At 46.7% G+C, this 18263-nt stretch overlaps 1 protein-coding gene across 1 annotated transcript; it reads right to left on the bottom strand.

Moving 5' to 3' along the window:
• Positions 1 to 815: 815 nt before the first annotated feature.
• On the bottom strand, positions 816 to 12064 carry TM9SF4 (transmembrane 9 superfamily protein member 4). The gene is made up of 16 exons (XM_014954712.1): positions 11935 to 12064; positions 11347 to 11515; positions 11137 to 11266; positions 9735 to 9858; positions 8111 to 8229; positions 7859 to 7970; positions 7350 to 7420; positions 6786 to 6918; positions 6152 to 6233; positions 5974 to 6049; positions 5550 to 5633; positions 5178 to 5353; positions 4758 to 4821; positions 4034 to 4153; positions 3417 to 3506; positions 816 to 3030 (listed from the first exon to the last, which is right to left on the bottom strand). The coding sequence occupies exons 1-16, from the start codon at positions 12062 to 12064 to the stop codon at positions 2881 to 2883; spliced, it is 1830 nt and encodes a 609-aa protein (XP_014810198.1). The 3' UTR covers positions 816 to 2880.
• Positions 12065 to 18263: the final 6199 nt, after the last annotated feature.

The following is an 18263-nucleotide window of genomic DNA, read 5'->3' on the forward strand; positions in this document are numbered from 1 at the left end:
GGGACCTCTGGAGATCATCTCATCTAACACCCTGCCAGAGCAGGTCCACCCAGAGCAGGTTGCACAGGAACGTGTCCAGGAGGGTTTTGAATGTCTCCAGAGAAGGAGACTCCACCACCTCTCTGGGCAGCCTCTGCCAGGACTCTGCCACCCTCACAGGAAAGACGATCCTCATGTTTAGGTAGAACTTCTTATGTTCAAGTTTGTGCCCGTTACCTCTTTGTCCTGTCACTGGGCACCGCTGAACATCACAAAAGAAAACATGACAAGAAACGTGAATTCATGATCCCCCCCTCAGCCAGCTTCTTGAAGGGACACTCGCTGCTCTCCTGCCACACACACCTCCCAGCAGAGGGACACAGGCACTGGGAAAGAACACCAAGCTGGAAGCTAATGATGGAGCTTCCACAGCACCAACAAACCTCCAAAATACTACTCGGAGGAAGGAAACGGCAAGTCCCTTCTTCCTCTCACCTCTGCTGCTCTGCCCACCTATAACAACTCTTTGCACACAAGACACGAGTTGTTTCAGTGCTCTGACCATGCAGCACACAAGAGCAGCTCAGATCCAAATGCCTCGACCGGGTGACGTTTTAATTTCAATATACGGCAGTGACCTGGACACGCCACACTGAGAGAAACCCACTGCTCAGTCAAGTTTACCAGAAGAAAAATGCTATAAGGAAAACCAGAGTATGTTCCAAGCTGTGCTTCTGACTGAAGCAACGTGTCAAAAGCCACACAGGTGTCCAACAGACAGTGTTACGAAAAGAAAATCCCAAGAGATGGCTTAGGAGAACCCAGGAGAGCAGAACAACAGGACAATGGCAGATTTATTTACAATAGGACACAAAGAATACATACATTAATTAAAAATTACAAAGAATACAGAGAAAACACTTCAGGGAAGGGAGAGAAATCAATGCTGGCTGAGCCTCTCCACTGGGGAGGGGGCAGGAGAGAGGAAAAAAAAATAAAAAATAAATCAACCAAAATCTCAGAGAGGGATCTCAAATCAGAAGTGACGCAGGACTCCACAGCACAGTTGGCTTGCGCATCCCCTGCTCCCTTTTTCCATCCTTGATTCCTGGCTGATTAGACTTTGGCATGATGGGCTGCTGAAGGAGCTATTGGCCAAGGCTGGAAAGACTCAGTGCCGAGGAGTCAAGCCACCTGGGAAGCTCCCCACGGGGGGCAAGGCCACCGGTAAGAGACACAGGTTCTTGCGTGGACCTGGTGGAAACCCTTATGGCAACTGGGGTTAAAAAAAGCCCAGAACCCCTCAAGGGTGCACGTCAGTGCTGGTGACAGGGAGGGCTTTGGACAGTTCTAGGTTGGAACGGTGTTACCTGTGGCAGTTGGTCATTTGGAGACCTTACTGCCTACTACAGCAAGAAACTAAAGCAATATTTTCACAGATTTCACCAAAAAAACCCCCCACCAAACCCTCTCCCCTATAGTCCTGACTGAATCCAGCTAGTCTGGGGGACGGAATGATTCTTCACTGTAATGTGGAGCCTTTTTACTGGTAAACATCATTGAAGTGACCAAAATAAAAAAAACAACTTTAACCTCTTTTAGAAAGAGCTTCCCATGGGCTGATTCAGGAATCAAGCCATGGAAGAAGAGGAGCGCGCTGCAGAAGAGCCCACAGGGGCTGTCCCAGAGGGCTCGGACCGTTCTGCGGAGAAGAACAAAATACAGCTGTGGGGGGTACACTTTTTCTGTTCCCTGGAGGTAGAGAATCTAAGAGAAGGAGAAGAGAGCAGCAAGAGCAGCTGGAGCACAAGGCAGGTAGTGAGACAGCCCGCTCCTGGCAATGGGAGACCTCCCTGGGGCCACTACCTCTGTCCCCAGCCCCTTCTGCACGACCCGCACAGGCCCCCGTGGCCCAATACTGCATCAGATTTCTTGGCACTAAAGCAGCGGCGTCGCAGCCTTCTCTCTGCAGGGCTCTGCGCAATCCCGGCGGGGCTCCCAGGAAGGAAACCTGCCTCATCTCCTCACGCAGCTGGAGCGGAGCTATCGACACAACAAACTCTTTTAGTTACCTCACGTTTCCTTCCAGTCACACAGATTCTAGCACCAGCACAACCGCCGCTTCCACCAGAACGGTATGTCCTGCTGCATCCGGCTGCACCTCCCCAAAGAGAGGAGAATCCCACCCTCCCTCAGCCCTTCCAGTGGAGGCATCCAAAGTAGCCCGCGCTGTCCGAGGCCGGAGGGAGGGAGAAGTGATGCCAAGGGTTGCAGTTCTCAAGCTCTCAGGATGAAATTGCACTTCCCAGGCTCCGAATGGCACCTCCATCAAATTGTAAACAAGCCGAAGCCAGGACTCCCGTGGTCAGAGCTCATGCTGGGCAAACCTTGAGGCTCCCTTTATTTTGCCGTAGTCAAGCTCCCTCTTCCGTGTAGACATGAAGGCAGGAAAGAAACCCAGTCTGATATTTGTCTGAAGAGTCTCCCTGAATCCTAGAGCACCCTAGGGGCTGGAAGAAAACATTTTCACAAGTGTTTCCACTGCTGTCTCAAATCCATTCGTCATCAACGTAAAAAAAAAAAAAAAAAGGATGAATTAGCAAAAAAGGGGGTTTACTTATACAGAGGGATATTTCTCTGCTAAAAAAAACTCCCTCAAATATGGAACAGGATAATAAAGTTAAAATGTAAGGTATCTACAGACCCCTTTTCCCCCCAGAAGTAGCCCAGAATCCATGTACACTGTGCCAAAGTTACATTCCAAAATGAGGAGTTATTTATTTCTCTTGTCGCTCTCCCACTGGATTTTGATTCCTTAAAAGAGTTGGGAGAAGATGTCCCCTTCGCTCCCAGGAGGACACGCACTCAGAGGTGTCTACTTTCTGCTGGGTTTGTGCATCTTCAGTCTATTTTCACTGCGGCGTAGATCTTCCGGACAAACATGTAGGCTGCATAGAAGCCAATGGTGCCAGTGAGGAGCCAGAAGGAGAGGACCATAAGGGCAGTGTAGCCAAAGTATAGTAAGGAGGGAATGAACTCCACAATATCCAGCTAAAAGAGAAAAAGAGGAAAAAAACAAGCAAAATCAAGCACAGAGGTAATAAGAGTCAGCTCCCCAAAGCAGCCAGTGCCCTCGACATGGCGGCATTTGACAAAGGGAGGAAACACTCCACTTGATTAATTTTTTTCCAGCTGAAAAGAGATGCTCTTTGAGGTGGGGCTGGGAACCCTGCTCCCCACAGGTAATGTGGGCAGGGGCCTCGGGCACTCACAACCTTCTATTCCCTCTGGAAGAACCATCTGCACCCTTGGTGGGTAAACTGCCTGGGGCTGGCACGGGGACAGACTAGGACCTGGCTGTCCCAACCACTTCCCTTCCCATATCCAACAATCTCCTCTAGAAAGGTGGCATTTTCATACAAGAGAAATGACAATACCTTGTTCACAAAGTAGAAGATGGCATAGATGAGCACATAGAAGGCAGATCCTCCAGACACCAAGAAGGTCCTCCACCACCAGCGGTAATCCTGACAAGGCAAAAAGCTTCGTTATCCCTCAGGCTTCTTTTTCCTGGGTCACTGTCTCAGGGAAGCTGTGAACTTTCTGGGACAGGGAGAAAAACACCCATTTTCCTTCCATGGAAAACCACAGTTTGGGCCTGGGGAACTATTTTGTAACAGAAGTGTTTCCAAACAAAGAGGTGACAGTGAAGCAAAGCCAGGTCAGTATCACAGAACTTGCTACCAAAGAACACGGCTCAGCCTCTGGCCCTGTGTTTCATTTTGTACATGGATGGAATGAAATTGTTTCTTTGGGAAGAGACGTCAGCTCAAAACACCCTCCCAACATAATATCTGTTATGAAACTACAGTTCCCAGCCCGGCAGATAATCAAGGAGCTTCAATTCTCCTTGAAGTCAAGAGGTGTTGAGAGCAATCACACTCCTGAAGCTGGGCCATGCTAGATTTCTGCTGAGCACCAGCAATAACGTGACCTGTGCTTTTCCAGGAGCAAGTACCCTGAGCTACCCACACTACCAATGTGGAAATCTCACCTCAGCACAAAGCTGGAAGTAGACCATGACAATGCTGATTTGGGAGCATGATACCACCAGGATTATAAACACCAGGAAGAGAAAGCCGAAGAGGTAATAGAACTGGTTCTCCCAGATTGCCTGAAACAAAGACACAGCAGAAATTTGTTTCCACGCTACTGGCATCAATCAGAGAAGGTGAGACAAACTTCTAGCCCCTAATCCAAGGAAAAAATGAGGAGCCCCTCAGCCTCATAAAGATGAAACCACAGATATAATGCATTTCACGCTGCTGCTTCAGAGAAATCAGGTTGCAAAAAGGTGCCCAAAGACAGCTCTGAGGTACCTTGTTCTTTCCCCTCCATCTCTTTAGCAATGGAACAGCAAATTCCTCCCCGATCATAGAAGGTGAAAAGTGGGCAGCAGCTGGAATGGCTCAGTGAATGCCTTAAAACCAGGACCCCCTCCTTGACATAATGTTACAGTGAGCTTTCATTTTTACCACCATCCTTCAAATCACCAAGGAGCTTCCCAAAGGCATCTCCAGGTGTCTTCAGCAAAAGGACAGACTGAAGAGACCCACAGCCCAGCTCTCTCTGGCACCAATACTGAATGCCTGGAGGGAACCTGCTGCCCCTTCAGTAAGTACAGGAACAGGAGACTGCTCCAGTGGAAGCCCTCTCCCTTTCAAAAGCTTTGGCACAAGAGGAATCCTACTCAGGAGCAAAGTGGGTTAAACACTTACACTGAAAATGAAGAACAGTTCAATGAACATGGCTCCAAAAGGCAGAATACCAGCCATGAGAATCCTACAGAGGGAGAAAGAAAAATTATAAGCAGCACAATATAACTGTCTGGCCATTAAAAGTCCCCTGTAACCACACAAAGCACTCCCAGCAAAAGCTCTACACTTCCAGATTACTAGAATAAATTTTGCACACTAAATGGCACAGCTGCTCCCATTGTTGAGCACGTCTCACTTTCATAAGCACCAGTCACACCACATCAAAATTGTCAAGATTGTCTCTGATACCGCATTACTCAAGGAAATACATCTGCCACGTCTGTCTGTGCCCACAGACCAGCAGAAAGAGATGTTCAGAAGCCCAAGGAGACTGAGAGGAGGGGGCTAACTCACCGTATTTCCTAGACACTCATTACTCACCCAACAAATTTATTCATGTACCACCTCTGCTCTGGGATCTGCCTGGGAATCTGATTTGTCCGCACAGGATTGTCATACGGCTGTTTGCGAAATCCAAAGTAGTAACCCAGGTAGACCAAGGGCAAGGAGATCCCAAACCACATGCAGAGCAAGGCCACCATGGTAGGGAAAGGCACCTGGAATCAAACCAAGAGTCACAGAAGTGAGACTGACAGGTCTGCCCTGTAGACTGAAGTCACCAGCCAGACCAACTCTCATCAACCACCACATTCACACCCGCATTCAGAAAGATACTCTGAAACTCTGCAAGTCCCTGACAGCCCAGTCACCCCCCTCCCACCCTGCAGGCTCCAGGATGAAGGTGGTACCTACCGCTCCAGAGGAGTGTTTCCCCCAGATGAAACAGTTCAGGACAAAGCAGATACCAAAGACGACACCCGGGTACAGGGTAGCTGTCTGCAAGAGCAAACACAGGTTAAGAGAAAACAAATGACTAATCAAGCAGATGTTTCACTTTAATGAGTCCATTGCTGGGGCAAAGCAGAGGTGGAGGAAGCATCCCTTTTGTTGCAGCACTAACACAGCAGGGAGGATCTCAGATGACCCTCTTGCTTTACTATAGTACGTGCTCTGGTGTTTGCCCTTTCATGTAAAGCTACAAGGACTCAAAATCCACACCCAATCTCTCCAGTACAGCCAGGCTTTGTCCAGCCACCCACAAATACCCGTGGAGCTTATCCACACATCTTGCCATCAGCAAACCTGGCTAAACAGCACAGAACACCACAAGACTCACACAAAAGGCTCCCTTCTTCCATCGATGTCCTTTCAGAGTCCGGTATAAGCGGCCAGCAAAGAATCCACCAAAAACCCTGGAGAGAAACAAGCAGAGATGAAGAAAATTAGCTTTCATGGATGGGGAGAGGGAGGGTGGGCAGGACAGCACTGCTGTGGGAAGCGGTGGAGACACCTACCCCATGAACATGAAGAGAAAGCAGGCGGTAGTCATCAACGCACCCCGGCTAGAAGGCGACAGCATCCCCAGCATAGCAACAACTGGGAAAAAAAAAGGAGAAAGCAGAGCAGCTCTGATGTAGGTGTGTCAGCCAGCATCTGGAGAACAGGGGCCCATCCCATGTGCAGACCCCAGCTGCCTACAATCTCTCCCTTCTGCACAGACCTCATTTCCTTCAAAGCAAAACATATCCACAGCCTCCAGCACTGGCCAGAGAGAGGAAGCCACAGCTTTGATCTCAAGCTATAGATCATGCTTTAGCCTCAATTTCCCCAGAGATTTGAGCAGGTGCAGCTCAGAAGGCAAGGCCCACGTGTGCAAAAGGTTCTCAGCCCCCTATCACCCAGGGCTTGTATCTTGATAACAGGCAACATAAACACAAAAAGATGCCTTCAGCTGGGAAATGCTACCTCGAAACCCAGAAAGACTGAGCACAGGCCTATTGCCTTGGTCAGCCCCGCGACAGGGAGCATCCTTATGTGACTTCACTCAAGCTAAGGTGAGCACAGCTTGAAGGCAATGGGAGCTACAAATGCCCTTGAGCATTGTTCCTCTTCTTGTTACAGCCACCACATCAAACATGTGCCACTTACAGATGACAATCAGGATCATACAGAAGAGCTGAATTCCAGAACCTAGGAGTGAGCTGAGGATCATCGGATACTGCGGAGGCCTGAAGACATCTCCATGCACAAGTTTCCAACCAGATTCCTCCATAGTATCTTCCTGCAGCAACAACAGGAAAAGGCGGCATTTAGCTACAGTCTAACGATGGAAATTAATGTCCTACCACAGCCAGCCTAAGAGGTTCATTTCCCTGCATCCAGTTCTTCTACAGAACTTCATCACTCCAGCTAAACTTCTTTACTCTGGGGCTTAAAACAGCTCAGACCTGAACCCCCCGTGTCAGGGCACACATTTATGGAGCTGTTTTCAGTCATTACTTAGGTCTGAAAACATCTGAACCAGTAATTTGCCATCGTACAGAGAGCCAAAGGTGTTGTGACAACATATGACAGAACCGTCCCTCCCATCTTCAGAGCTTGAAGCAAAACAGGGGCAAGGACAGAGACAACACATCCAAGTCTTCAGTCTAGACCCCTTCTCATCTGTGCTTCCCTCCCTCTCTGATCCCAGCTCCAAGAACAACCACATACAATGTCATCTTCCTTGTTGTAGTTGGCGATGTCTTTCCGGAGAGTCCGGATGATGATCATGCTGAGAATACCTGAAAACAAGCACAAACTTGAATTTAGCTCAGAGGGCCCTACATGGCTGTGCTGCTCTCACACTATGCAACTACACAGCCCCCACCATTAGCTATCTCCCCCAGCCTTCAGCAAAGACAGAAACAAAACCCCAGGAAATAGGGAAGGCAGTATTCCAGCAGGAAAAGTTTTTTTCCCTTAAATATGGACGTGCAAGGCATGCATTAACCACATTCTATTCCCTCAGCTACCCCAGACAGAGAGCAGAAGTGGATAACTGTCTGACCCCATGAGGGACTGCCTGAACCAGGAGATTTTATGTGCTAATGCTTGTTTCCTGCCGCTTCCGATCAGGTTCAGACACGGCCATACCCTCACTGAGCCACCTGCAGCTGAGGCTCAAAGAAAGTTCCCTGCAGATTAACGGTAAAACTGCCTTCACCCCACACCTCACTCACCTGAAAGGAAAAAGACGACCACCACGGAGTTAATGATAGAAAACCAATGAATCTGCACGTCACTCATGGTCAGGTAGGTGTCCCAGCGGGAAGCCCATTTAATGTCACTTTCCTGAAAGAACAGTAAAGTTCTTTTCATACCAGCACATTCCCAGTGTCTTCCATAACACCTCTGGGACAGACACTTGGAGCACCCACTGCCAGCAGGTCAGGGGTAGTCAGCTGGCAGCCCACTTCCCATTAATCCCTTACCTCCCAGTGGACAGAGTAGGTGAAGAGCAACTTGTTCTCTTTAGAAGGATCTATTTCCTGAGGAGCAGAGCTGGTAGCTTCAGGGAGGGTGCACATACTCTTCTCATCAGCCTTCAAGTCTGTAAGGGAAAACATGGGACATGCTGGGTGAGCCCTTCCCTTCAGGCACCACCTCTCCCACTGATCATCCTGGCTCCTTAAGGCTCTGGGCTGCAGTTACTGCGGGGGAAGCCTTCATCCCTTTCTCACCTGCTTTGCAGTTTGCAAAACTATTCTCCTGATCAGAAGTGGAGCACCATTAACAAACTAGGGGGAAGCCTTCATGCCTTTCTCACCTACTTTGCAGTTTGCAAAACTATTCTTCTGATCAGAAGTGGAGCACCATTAACAAACTTTAAGGAAAGCTATGCATAAGGCTGGAAGGGTAAAAGCCAGAGGCCCTGAAGCTGAGGATCTAGATCATGAACAAATCCTCTGTTCCACACAACACACTGAGAAAAAAATGCTCTCCAACAAAGCCTGCTGCTGCCAGAGGAGTTGCACAGGATGATACACACAATGAGCAACTTCCCTTCAAGACACCTGTGTCATGTTGGGCTCACTGAGGTAGGAGTGTTTTCCCCAAACCATTATTTTTAACATTCAGTCCCCCTAGAACAGTTCCAAACATTCTGTGGGTCTCAGGACTAGCACGTAATGCCCCAGAGGGGGACATCTGAGCCCAAATAAGAGCTAGATGCCATGCATACTTCATGGTTCCACACAACACACTGAGAAAAAAATGCTCTCCAACAAAGCCTGCTGCTGCCAGAGGAGTTGCACAGGATGATACACACAATGAGCAGCTTCCCTTCAAGACACCTGTGTCATGTTGGGCTCACTGAGGTAGGAGTGTTTTCCCCAAACCATTATTTTTAACATTCAGTCCCCCTAGAACAGTTCCAAACATTCTGTGGGTCTCAGGACTAGCACGTAATGCCCCAGAGGGGGACATCTGAGCCCAAATAAGAGCTAGATGCCATGCATACTTCATGCTAGATGACACAGTGCAAAAAAACCCAACCCCTAAACCCCAAACTCCAATCTTTGATACACATGATGAGCAACTTCCCTTCAAGACACCTGTGTCACATTGGGCTCACTGAGGTAGGAGTGTTTTCCCCAAACCATTATTTTTAACATTCAGTCCCCCTAGAACAGTTCTAAACATTCTGTGGGTCTCTGGACTAGCACGTAGTGCCCCAGAGGGGGACATCTGAGCCACAATAAGAGCTAGATGCCATGCATACTTCATGACACAGTGCAAAAACCCCCAACCCCTAAACCCCAAACTCCAATCTTTTTACATGAAACAATTTTCCATGGATCGCATTTCAAGATATCTCTCTATTTTCGGTAATTCCTTAATAGCAAAGGGGTTTATTGCTCTTATAATTCAGATTCCCTTATTTCTGTGCCTGGAGACCATAATGGAAGCAACAACTTGCACCGCGACACATCAGCTATTGGCTCTGCAGAGATTCTTCTCCTTTGCTCCCCTCCCTGATGCGACACATCAGTGGCATTCAGCTATTGGCTCTGCAGAGATTCTTCTCCTTTGCTCCCCTCCCTGAGAGTCTCTCACCTTCTAGTTTAATACTTTGGGGAATCACTTCAAAGCGCACAACCCTGTAGGTGGGCTCCTGGTTCTCTTCCACATCCTCTCTGTGGTAGTAAAGGATGAAGGAGAGGTGGTTGTGCAGGTAGAACTAAAACAGATTGACATTAAAGAAAACGTTAGGACCCCAAGGGACGAACAGGCAAAGTTTAAAAGCAACAACTGCAGAAAGCAGCTTCAAGTGTAAAAAACTAAAGACTCCAACTGTTCCCAGGTGCATTATGCTACAGAGCAAGATCAGGCTAACACTTCCAAGGCTAAAAGAGGAGAGAACAGAGATGTTGAAAAGGTAACTCCTCAACCACTCCAGGCACTGGGGACAATGTCTAGGTCTATTTCTGGCCTGGAAAATATCATCATATTTCACATCTCAATCATACATTCAGCGGCAGCAGAATCACCAAATTTAGGTTGGAAAGACGTCAGTAGCTGCAACTCTGAGTTTCCTGCCTGCTTTTTCTACCAGGCAGTTATGTTACCCAGACCCCGTGGGTACCCACAGCTGCTAAGCTTGTGCTTTCAAAAGGCTCTTACATCACCTATTACATGACCAAAGTACAGTGACCCCAACTGCCACAGCAGGGCCATTCACCTGCAAGAACTGAGGCTCGAGCGTTCAGAGCTGCGTGTGCAACTGAACTCTGGAGTGTGATAAACAGATACATCTGTTAAGTCACACAGATCATCTTAGGGCACACAATCATGGAAAATATCTGCAGGAATACACATGCTAAATTTCTATTTGCAAACTTAAGCAGCTTTTCCTTCAATGAACATTTGAATTAATTCTTTTTTTTTTTTTTTTAAATATGAGATACTCCAAGACTGCCAAAGATTAGCCAGCCTGTGGGGTACGTTGCCTTTGATCTGCTGAAGGGGAACCAGTGCGTGACTATGTCCAACGTTACACAGTGAGTCAAAGCTAGGACTCCTGGCTACTGTACCAGTAGTTTGGCACCCACCCCTTTCTTCCAGTAAGAGACATTTCTCTTATATTTCCACTCGTTATAAAACCTTTTGGTTGCATTTCCAATTCTGATAGTCTCTGGTAGACTTCTAACCCCTCCAAGACTGCCAAAGATTAGCCAGCCTGTGGGGTACTTTGTCTCTGATCTGCTGAAGGGGAACCAGTGCATGACTATGTCCAATGTCACACAGCGAGTCAAAGCTAAGACTCCTGGCTACTGTACCAGTAGTCTGGCACCCACCCCTCTCTTCCAGTAAGAGACATTTCTCTTATATTTCCACTCGTTATAAAACCTTTTGGTTGCATTTCCAATTCTGATAGTCTCTGGTAGACTTCTAACCCCCCCTGACAGACACCCAGATCTCCTCCAGGCACCCCTCAGACAGCATTTGGGTTCTCTACCTTGTTACCATCCATAAACCCGAGCCTGTATCCGTGCTCAAACTGCACATCCTTCTCCTTCTTCTTCTCCTCTTCCTCACGATTGGAATAAAACTCCAGCCGTGTTGCCACAGGGAGGTTATCAGCAATGCTGAAAATAGAGATTTCAGATCAAATTTGTCCACAACACAAAACCCCCACTGACACAAACCCCTGCTCGAGGTGACTCACAGATGGACATAGTAATCTTCCCTGATGCGCTCAGCGATCAGCTTGCTCTCCTCCACCTTCAGGATGACTGGCATATTGGGAGCGTTGCACAAAACTTCACATTTCTTCTCCACGTTCATGGAAACCTGGAAAGGTGTATTTACAATCCGGTCCCCCCGAAGAACCTCACCTGGAAAAGAGGAAAATAAGGGCAGGGTTGAAGACTGCCAGGCTCCTCGCCGCTCATCCTGCCACTGGGCTGGCAGCGTATTGTACAGCTGAAACGATGACATCAAGACTCCTTTGCAGACACAAGGATAAGACTGAAGGACAGTTTAGCCATTTTATTAGAAGCATCAAGCACTACTTCTGAAGCAGGTTACACACCCTCCTTCAGGAGAGGCACTTCCTCTTTCCAATATATATTTTCCAATACATACAGTTTGCAAACAGCCAGCATATAACAAATTCGAGGAAGCAGGCTCTCCACAAGCAGTTTATTAGAGATGGCATTTGCAATTGCTTTGACTCCTGTAAACATACCCTCACGCAGCTCATAGATGGCAGCCCACTTACTGCGGGGGAACGTGCTGTTCAACAGATACATACCAAGATTCTCAGCCTTGTATGTTATCTTGGTGGGCTGGCAGAAGGGCAGCGAGTAGTACTCGTACGGCAGCTGGGTTCGGGAGCTGGTGAGCTTCACAGCCTGGAGGAAGAAAGGAAGGACTATTTCCATGAAAGAATTCAGTTTCCTATCGTCTCAGCACCAGCCAGAAGCTGAAGCTTCATTCAAGCTACCTCCCATCAAGCTCACTTTTGGAAGCTGTTAAATAACATAAATAAATTTAAAAAAAAAAAAAAAAAAAAAAAAAAAAAAATGTCCAACCCTCACGCAGCTCATAGATGGCAGCCCACTTACTGCGGGGGAACGTGCTGTTCAACAGATACATACCAAGATTCTCAGCCTTGTATGTTATCTTGGTGGGCTGGCAGAAGGGCAGCGAGTAGTACTCGTACGGCAGCTGGGTTCGGGAGCTGGTGAGCTTCACAGCCTGGAGGAAGAAAGGAAGGGCTATTCCCATGAAAGAACTCAGTTTCCTATCGTCTCAGCACCAGCCAGAAGCTGAAGCTTCCTTCAAGCTACCTCCCATCAAGCTCACTTGTGGAAGCTGTTAAATAATATAAATAAAATTAAGAAAAAAAAAAAAAAAGCAGAGACAGATGTTCCTGGGAGAGCTCCAGCTTTCTTTACTTTTTGCACAATTCCCAGCTGTACATTCTCTACACTATGATTTAGTAGCAATTCATTCACAAACAGAGAAACACTTGAAGAAAGAAGCGTGGTGGGATTGGTTTCACAAATTTATGACTCAGTGGAGCCCTAAGAAACAACAAAGAGCTCAAAAGAAATTCAAGAGTCACATTTCATACAAGACTGCGGTTACTTCCTAAAAAAAAAATAAAAAGTAATCACGTCACACTGATCTAGACGTCTGGCCTTCAGTGATACGAAGAGTTCAGCAACTTTTATCTCCGTAAGGAAAGCCAGAGCACCATCAGATCGAGAAGATAATGGACGGTGACAAAACCCAAAGATTTCTGGACAGTTCCCACAAATGACATGGCACAAGGGAAGTGCAGAGCCGTACCATGATAGTCAAGGCCAGAGTTGCTCAAAAAAACAGAAGTGTTTTGTAACTCAGCCAAGCTCATTTATTGGAAGAGCACTGGCAAACACGCTGACTTGCCTTATCACTTGAGGAAGCATTTGGCTCATGAAATCCCTTTGAGAACAGCCATTCCAATATCCCCTTCTTCTGGGAAGCTTACTGTAGCCACAGGCAAGTCTCATTTGCTTAAAAATAGCCTATGTCTGGCAGCCTGTGGCCAGAGAGAAAATTGTGTTGTGCTTCACAGGGGAGCAGCCAACCTCAGCATCCCCAAGGGTGCTGGGTTTTGCTGAGACAGAGGCCACAGCTTTAGAAAAATAAATGAAATGAGCTATAAATTGCTGATGTCTAGAAACAAAGCCTGGCTTCCTCCTGTAGGGGTGAAGCAGTTCCATCATTCACTACCAGCAACACTGTGCAGAACAGCTCTTCAGCAAGCCTGGGCTTTAAGATCTGCAACAGTCAAGGACAAATGCCTGCACTTGGAAAGAGCTTATCACAGATTTCACTTGACTTGAAGACACAACATGAGCAAACCTGGTAGAGAAGAAAATGGAAAAGGTCTGATTCAAACCACTTCTTTATTCTACCATTACCTACCACCTAAAGGCACAGCCTCTAAGCACTTTGAGAGTCAATATAAAGCTGGAGAAAAATCTTTGATTAAATGCACTTCAAAGCTACATTGACAAAGAGGGATCTTCTCCCAAATAGAGTAACATCTTGAGGACTTTGGTACAACCATGGAATGAATTTGGTAGAAGACATCAGAAGGAAGAAAGTGCAACCATGGAATTAATTTGGTAGAAGACATCAGAAGGAAGAAAGGGAACCAGATCAGGAACCACAGGGTAAGATGACAACAGTGACCACTTGAGGGCTGCTTACTCCCAACACCCTACATGAATGTGAAAAAGAGAAAATATCTGCCCCAGAATTTTAGTAATAGGATCCACAAATTTGACTTTCTAGACCCAATTACCTGCTATGATATAAAGAGGGAAAAACCAAACCACAAGAAACCCAAAACAGACCAACAACTCCATCTAAGTTCATCCTACCTTTATTTCTACAGGATCATTACGGTGGAAGTTGATAGGAGCCACACCGGGTACATAGAAAGAGTCTGTACCGTGCAGCAACAACAGCAAGAGCAGCACGTATCTTAGCCTTTCCTGCAAAAAGGAGAAGAAACATTAATACAAGAGAAACCTGGGAACAACATTAGAGATGGGCAACAACACTGAAAGAGTTCATCCCAGACATTAGAAAGGCTGCAGTGTCAGGTGCTTAAACACAACTTAAATTCAGAAAAGCTATTCTTTAACTTTGTTTTGTGACTCATCAAGTCACTTTCAACTCCATGTGTCTCCGTCTCTTCATCTGCAATTAGGAAAACAACAGCTTTTCTCAACCACAAGAAAAAAGCACTTCTTATCTGTAACACGCTTTATCTAGCAGGCTGTCATTTGACTTTTCTCCTGCCACCCGTCTGTGTTGGAAAACCCCAAGGATTACTGGAGAAGAGGGCTGTAGCCCTGGCAGTGGATTTCTGTCAACTCTGCACGTCAGGAGTTACCCTGTAGCTGTTCACGTATTGATGCTCACGCTCAACCACATGCGGTGGAGTAGTTAGTGCAGGGTAAGGTCTGACACCAGACTAACCACTCGCTGCATCCACAGGGATGGTCACATCACAGCTCCCTCCTAACCCACTCTGCTTTCCTCACCGTGCACAACTCCAGGTCAAGAAAAACTCAGCTGCACGTAGGTAGAAATAATTCCATTGACTGTGCCTTATTATTTTACTTTATGCATATATGCAGACACACATGCAAAGGACCCTTTCTTAGGAGGATATGACACAAATGACAGAGTAATCTCTTTCTCCTCGGGAACACCTGGCAGGGTGCAGGCAGGGCACTGCCAGCCCCGCTGTGACCACAGAAGCACCAACCACCCCTGGGAGCAGCCGCTCTCCCCATTGCCACAAAACCTGGCACACCCATCCTCTAAAGGAACCAGCAACTATCCCAAAGACTGTGGGATCTCTCTTGAAAGATTTTTTGAAAATCTATTCCTATAAATAACTGTAAAACGAAGCACTTGGCTGTAAGAATAAATTAACTCAAACCTTCCTTGCAGCCATTCTAACATGGTACTTCTTGCCCCATGTGCAGCAAGAAGAAATTCACACAAAAACCCTTTCCAGGAAGATACTTCTGGATAATTATCACTGGACTTGCTATTCGCAAACAAGTCCAGGACAGTTTCTCTGATTTATCTCATTTAGAAAGATTTAAACAACATCGCCATTTTCTGTGAATTCACAAAAGGTTTACACAACATGCTGCCAAAGAGAGGAACTGCTGAGCTAAATCCCAGCCTGCCTAAGAGTGAAGAGACCCTACAACTCACATTTATGCCACTACCACACACAAGTGTGTGCATGTGGCTCCGCTACAGCTTGCGGTCCCTGAAGCTACTGCTGCCAGGGTCTGAACTCCAACATTTATTTAAGGGAAGGGGGAAACGGAAGCTGACAAGAAGCTTTTCCCTGTGGCACTCTGCCAACGCGCTCTAACGTCACCCAAAGGCCCCTGACTCACATCCAGGACATCCCTGCCCAGGTCCCCAGCAAACATTTTCTATAGACTGACAACTTGAAGCAGCAGTAATTTCAAGCGTTCTGCAAGTATTTTAATAGGGCTGGTACTGTATCAGGGCTGGTTTAGGTCTTACAGTTCCACAATCCACATATGAACTTAAACACACAACATTGTATTTGCTCAAAGAGGTGAAAAGGAAGCAGGAAGTGACAACGGTGGCAACCATATGAATGAAACGATGGACATTGTCCCATTTCTCTTCCACAGAGGGACATAAAACAGCCATAATCAAAAGCTTTTCACTTTCAAAGATGGTTTCAAAGAAAGCCAGGGAAAACAAAATCTATGAAAGAGTCTGATTCACAAAGCTCTGATATCCTGCTCAACTTATTGAAACTTTAATATGGGGACAGAAAGGAAGGAAAAACAGAATCCACTACTTTGTGGAAGGAAAAAATCCACACAGAACAAACTGAAGCTCTCTCCCACATGTAATATTTATTCTACCCTCAGGCACATTCACAGGACACACACAGCACTAAGGGCACCTGCTCTTCACCCCCTCTGAGGTGCCAGCCTGACACTTGCCCTCCTTTTCTGAGGGTTGCCTCGTTAGATGCTCTTGAGAACTGTTTGGACAAGCTCATCTTTATTGCATCTCTGCCCAGCTCACCCTTGCACTCAGCGGAATCACTGAAAGCCTTTCGAAAGGAGACAAGTGCTGCATTCACATTGATTTCAGAGAGCTCCTTTGGAAGGAGCTCAGGAGACATGCAAGCACGTAGAAGATGAACATTTTGATGACACCTTTGGCAGAAACCAGGCTCTTTGCATACAGATGATGATGACTCAGGCAGCACCAGGCAACAGAAGAGACAAGAGGGGGACTATGGAAAGCCTTGCCAGGAAAAAACATTTGGTAGCAAGAAATGGGAACGCTGCTATGCAACAAGTGGGGGGAGCTTTGGAAGTGAAATTTGCCCAGTGCAGGTTCCTATCCCAGCAGCTCACGCCTGGCAGAGCACATGCAGGCTGAAGCCAGGGGCCTTTAACCAATTATTTATGCTTCAAAACACATGCACAAAAAAAAAATATGTCTGATGACATTCTTGCATCTGAGGTGCCAGGAAATTGTACAGCAAAACAACAAGTAGCACAACAAATAAGCACAACTCCAGCTCAAGAAAAACTCAGCTGCACGTAGACAGAAATAATTCCATTGACTGTGCCTTATTATTTTACTTTATGTGTATATGCAGACACACATGCAAAGGACCCTTTCTTAGGAGGATATGACACAAATGACAGAAGTAATCTCTTTCTCTCCTAAAAAGAAAAGAAAATATATTTCCAACGTCACTCTATTCCTTCTGCACACAGGACCCTGGCAGAAGTCACACTCGGATTTCTCTCTTGCATGGGGAAATCAGGGCAGGAGAGCAGGCAGAGCATCACCTCGGGAACACCTGGCAGGGTGCAGGCAGGGCACTGCCAGCCCCGCTGTGACCACAGAAGCACCAACCACCCCTGGGAGCAGCCGCTCTCCCCATTGCCACAAAACCTGGCACACCCATCCTCTAAAGGAACCAGCAACTATCCCAAAGACTGTGGGATCTCTCTTGAAAGATTTTTTGAAAATCTATTCCTATAAATAACTGTAAAACGAAGCACTTGGCTGTAAGAATAAATTAACTCAAACCTTCCTTGCAGCCATTCTAACATGGTACTTCTTGCCCCATGTGCAGCAAGAAGAAATTCACACAAAAACCCTTTCCAGGAAGATACTTCTGGATAATTATCACTGGACTTGCTATTCGCAAACAAGTCCAGGACAGTTTCTCTGATTTATCTCATTTAGAAAGATTTAAACAACATCGCCATTTTCTGTGAATTCACAAAAGGTTTACACAACATGCTGCCAAAGAGAGGAACTGCTGAGCTAAATCCCAGCCTGCCTAAGAGTGAAGAGACCCTACAACTCACATTTATGCCACTACCACACACAAGTGTGTGCATGTGGCTCCGCTACAGCTTGCGGTCCCTGAAGCTACTGCTGCCAGGGTCTGAACTCCAACATTTATTTAAGGGAAGGGGGAAACGGAAGCTGACAAGAAGCTTTTCCCTGTGGCACTCTGCCAACGCGCTCTAACGTCACCCAAAGGCCCCTGACTCACATCCAGGACATCCCTGCCCAGGTCCCCAGCAAACATTTTCTATAGACTGACAACTTGAAGCAGCAGTAATTTCAAGCGTTCTGCAAGTATTTTAATAGGGCTGGTACTGTATCAGGGCTGGTTTAGGTCTTACAGTTCCACAATCCACATATGAACTTAAACACACAACATTGTATTTGCTCAAAGAGGTGAAAAGGAAGCAGGAAGTGACAACGGTGGCAACCATATGAATGAAACGATGGACATTGTCCCATTTCTCTTCCACAGAGGGACATAAAACAGCCATAATCAAAAGCTTTTCACTTTCAAAGATGGTTTCAAAGAAAGCCAGGGAAAACAAAATCTATGAAAGAGTCTGATTCACAAAGCTCTGATATCCTGCTCAACTTATTGAAACTTTAATATGGGGACAGAAAGGAAGGAAAAACAGAATCCACTACTTTGTGGAAGGAAAAAATCCACACAGAACAAACTGAAGCTCT

The sequence above is a fragment of the Calidris pugnax genome, unplaced genomic scaffold (assembly GCF_001431845.1).
Source record: "Calidris pugnax isolate Ruff unplaced genomic scaffold, ASM143184v1 scaffold50, whole genome shotgun sequence".
Lineage (NCBI taxonomy): Eukaryota > Metazoa > Chordata > Aves > Charadriiformes > Scolopacidae > Calidris > Calidris pugnax.

Coding starts and splice junctions, on each gene's coding strand:
- TM9SF4 (XM_014954712.1), bottom strand. CDS start 12,064: ATGGAAATAGTCCTTCCTTTCTTCCTCCAGGCTGTGAAGCTCACCAGC. Junction 6,919..7,349: donor ACAACAAGGAAGATGACATT/GTATGTGGTTGT, acceptor TTGTTGCTGCAG/GAAGATACTATGGAGGAATC. Junction 3,507..4,033: donor ACTTCCAGCTTTGTGCTGAG/GTGAGATTTCCA, acceptor TTGCCTTGTCAG/GATTACCGCTGGTGGTGGAG.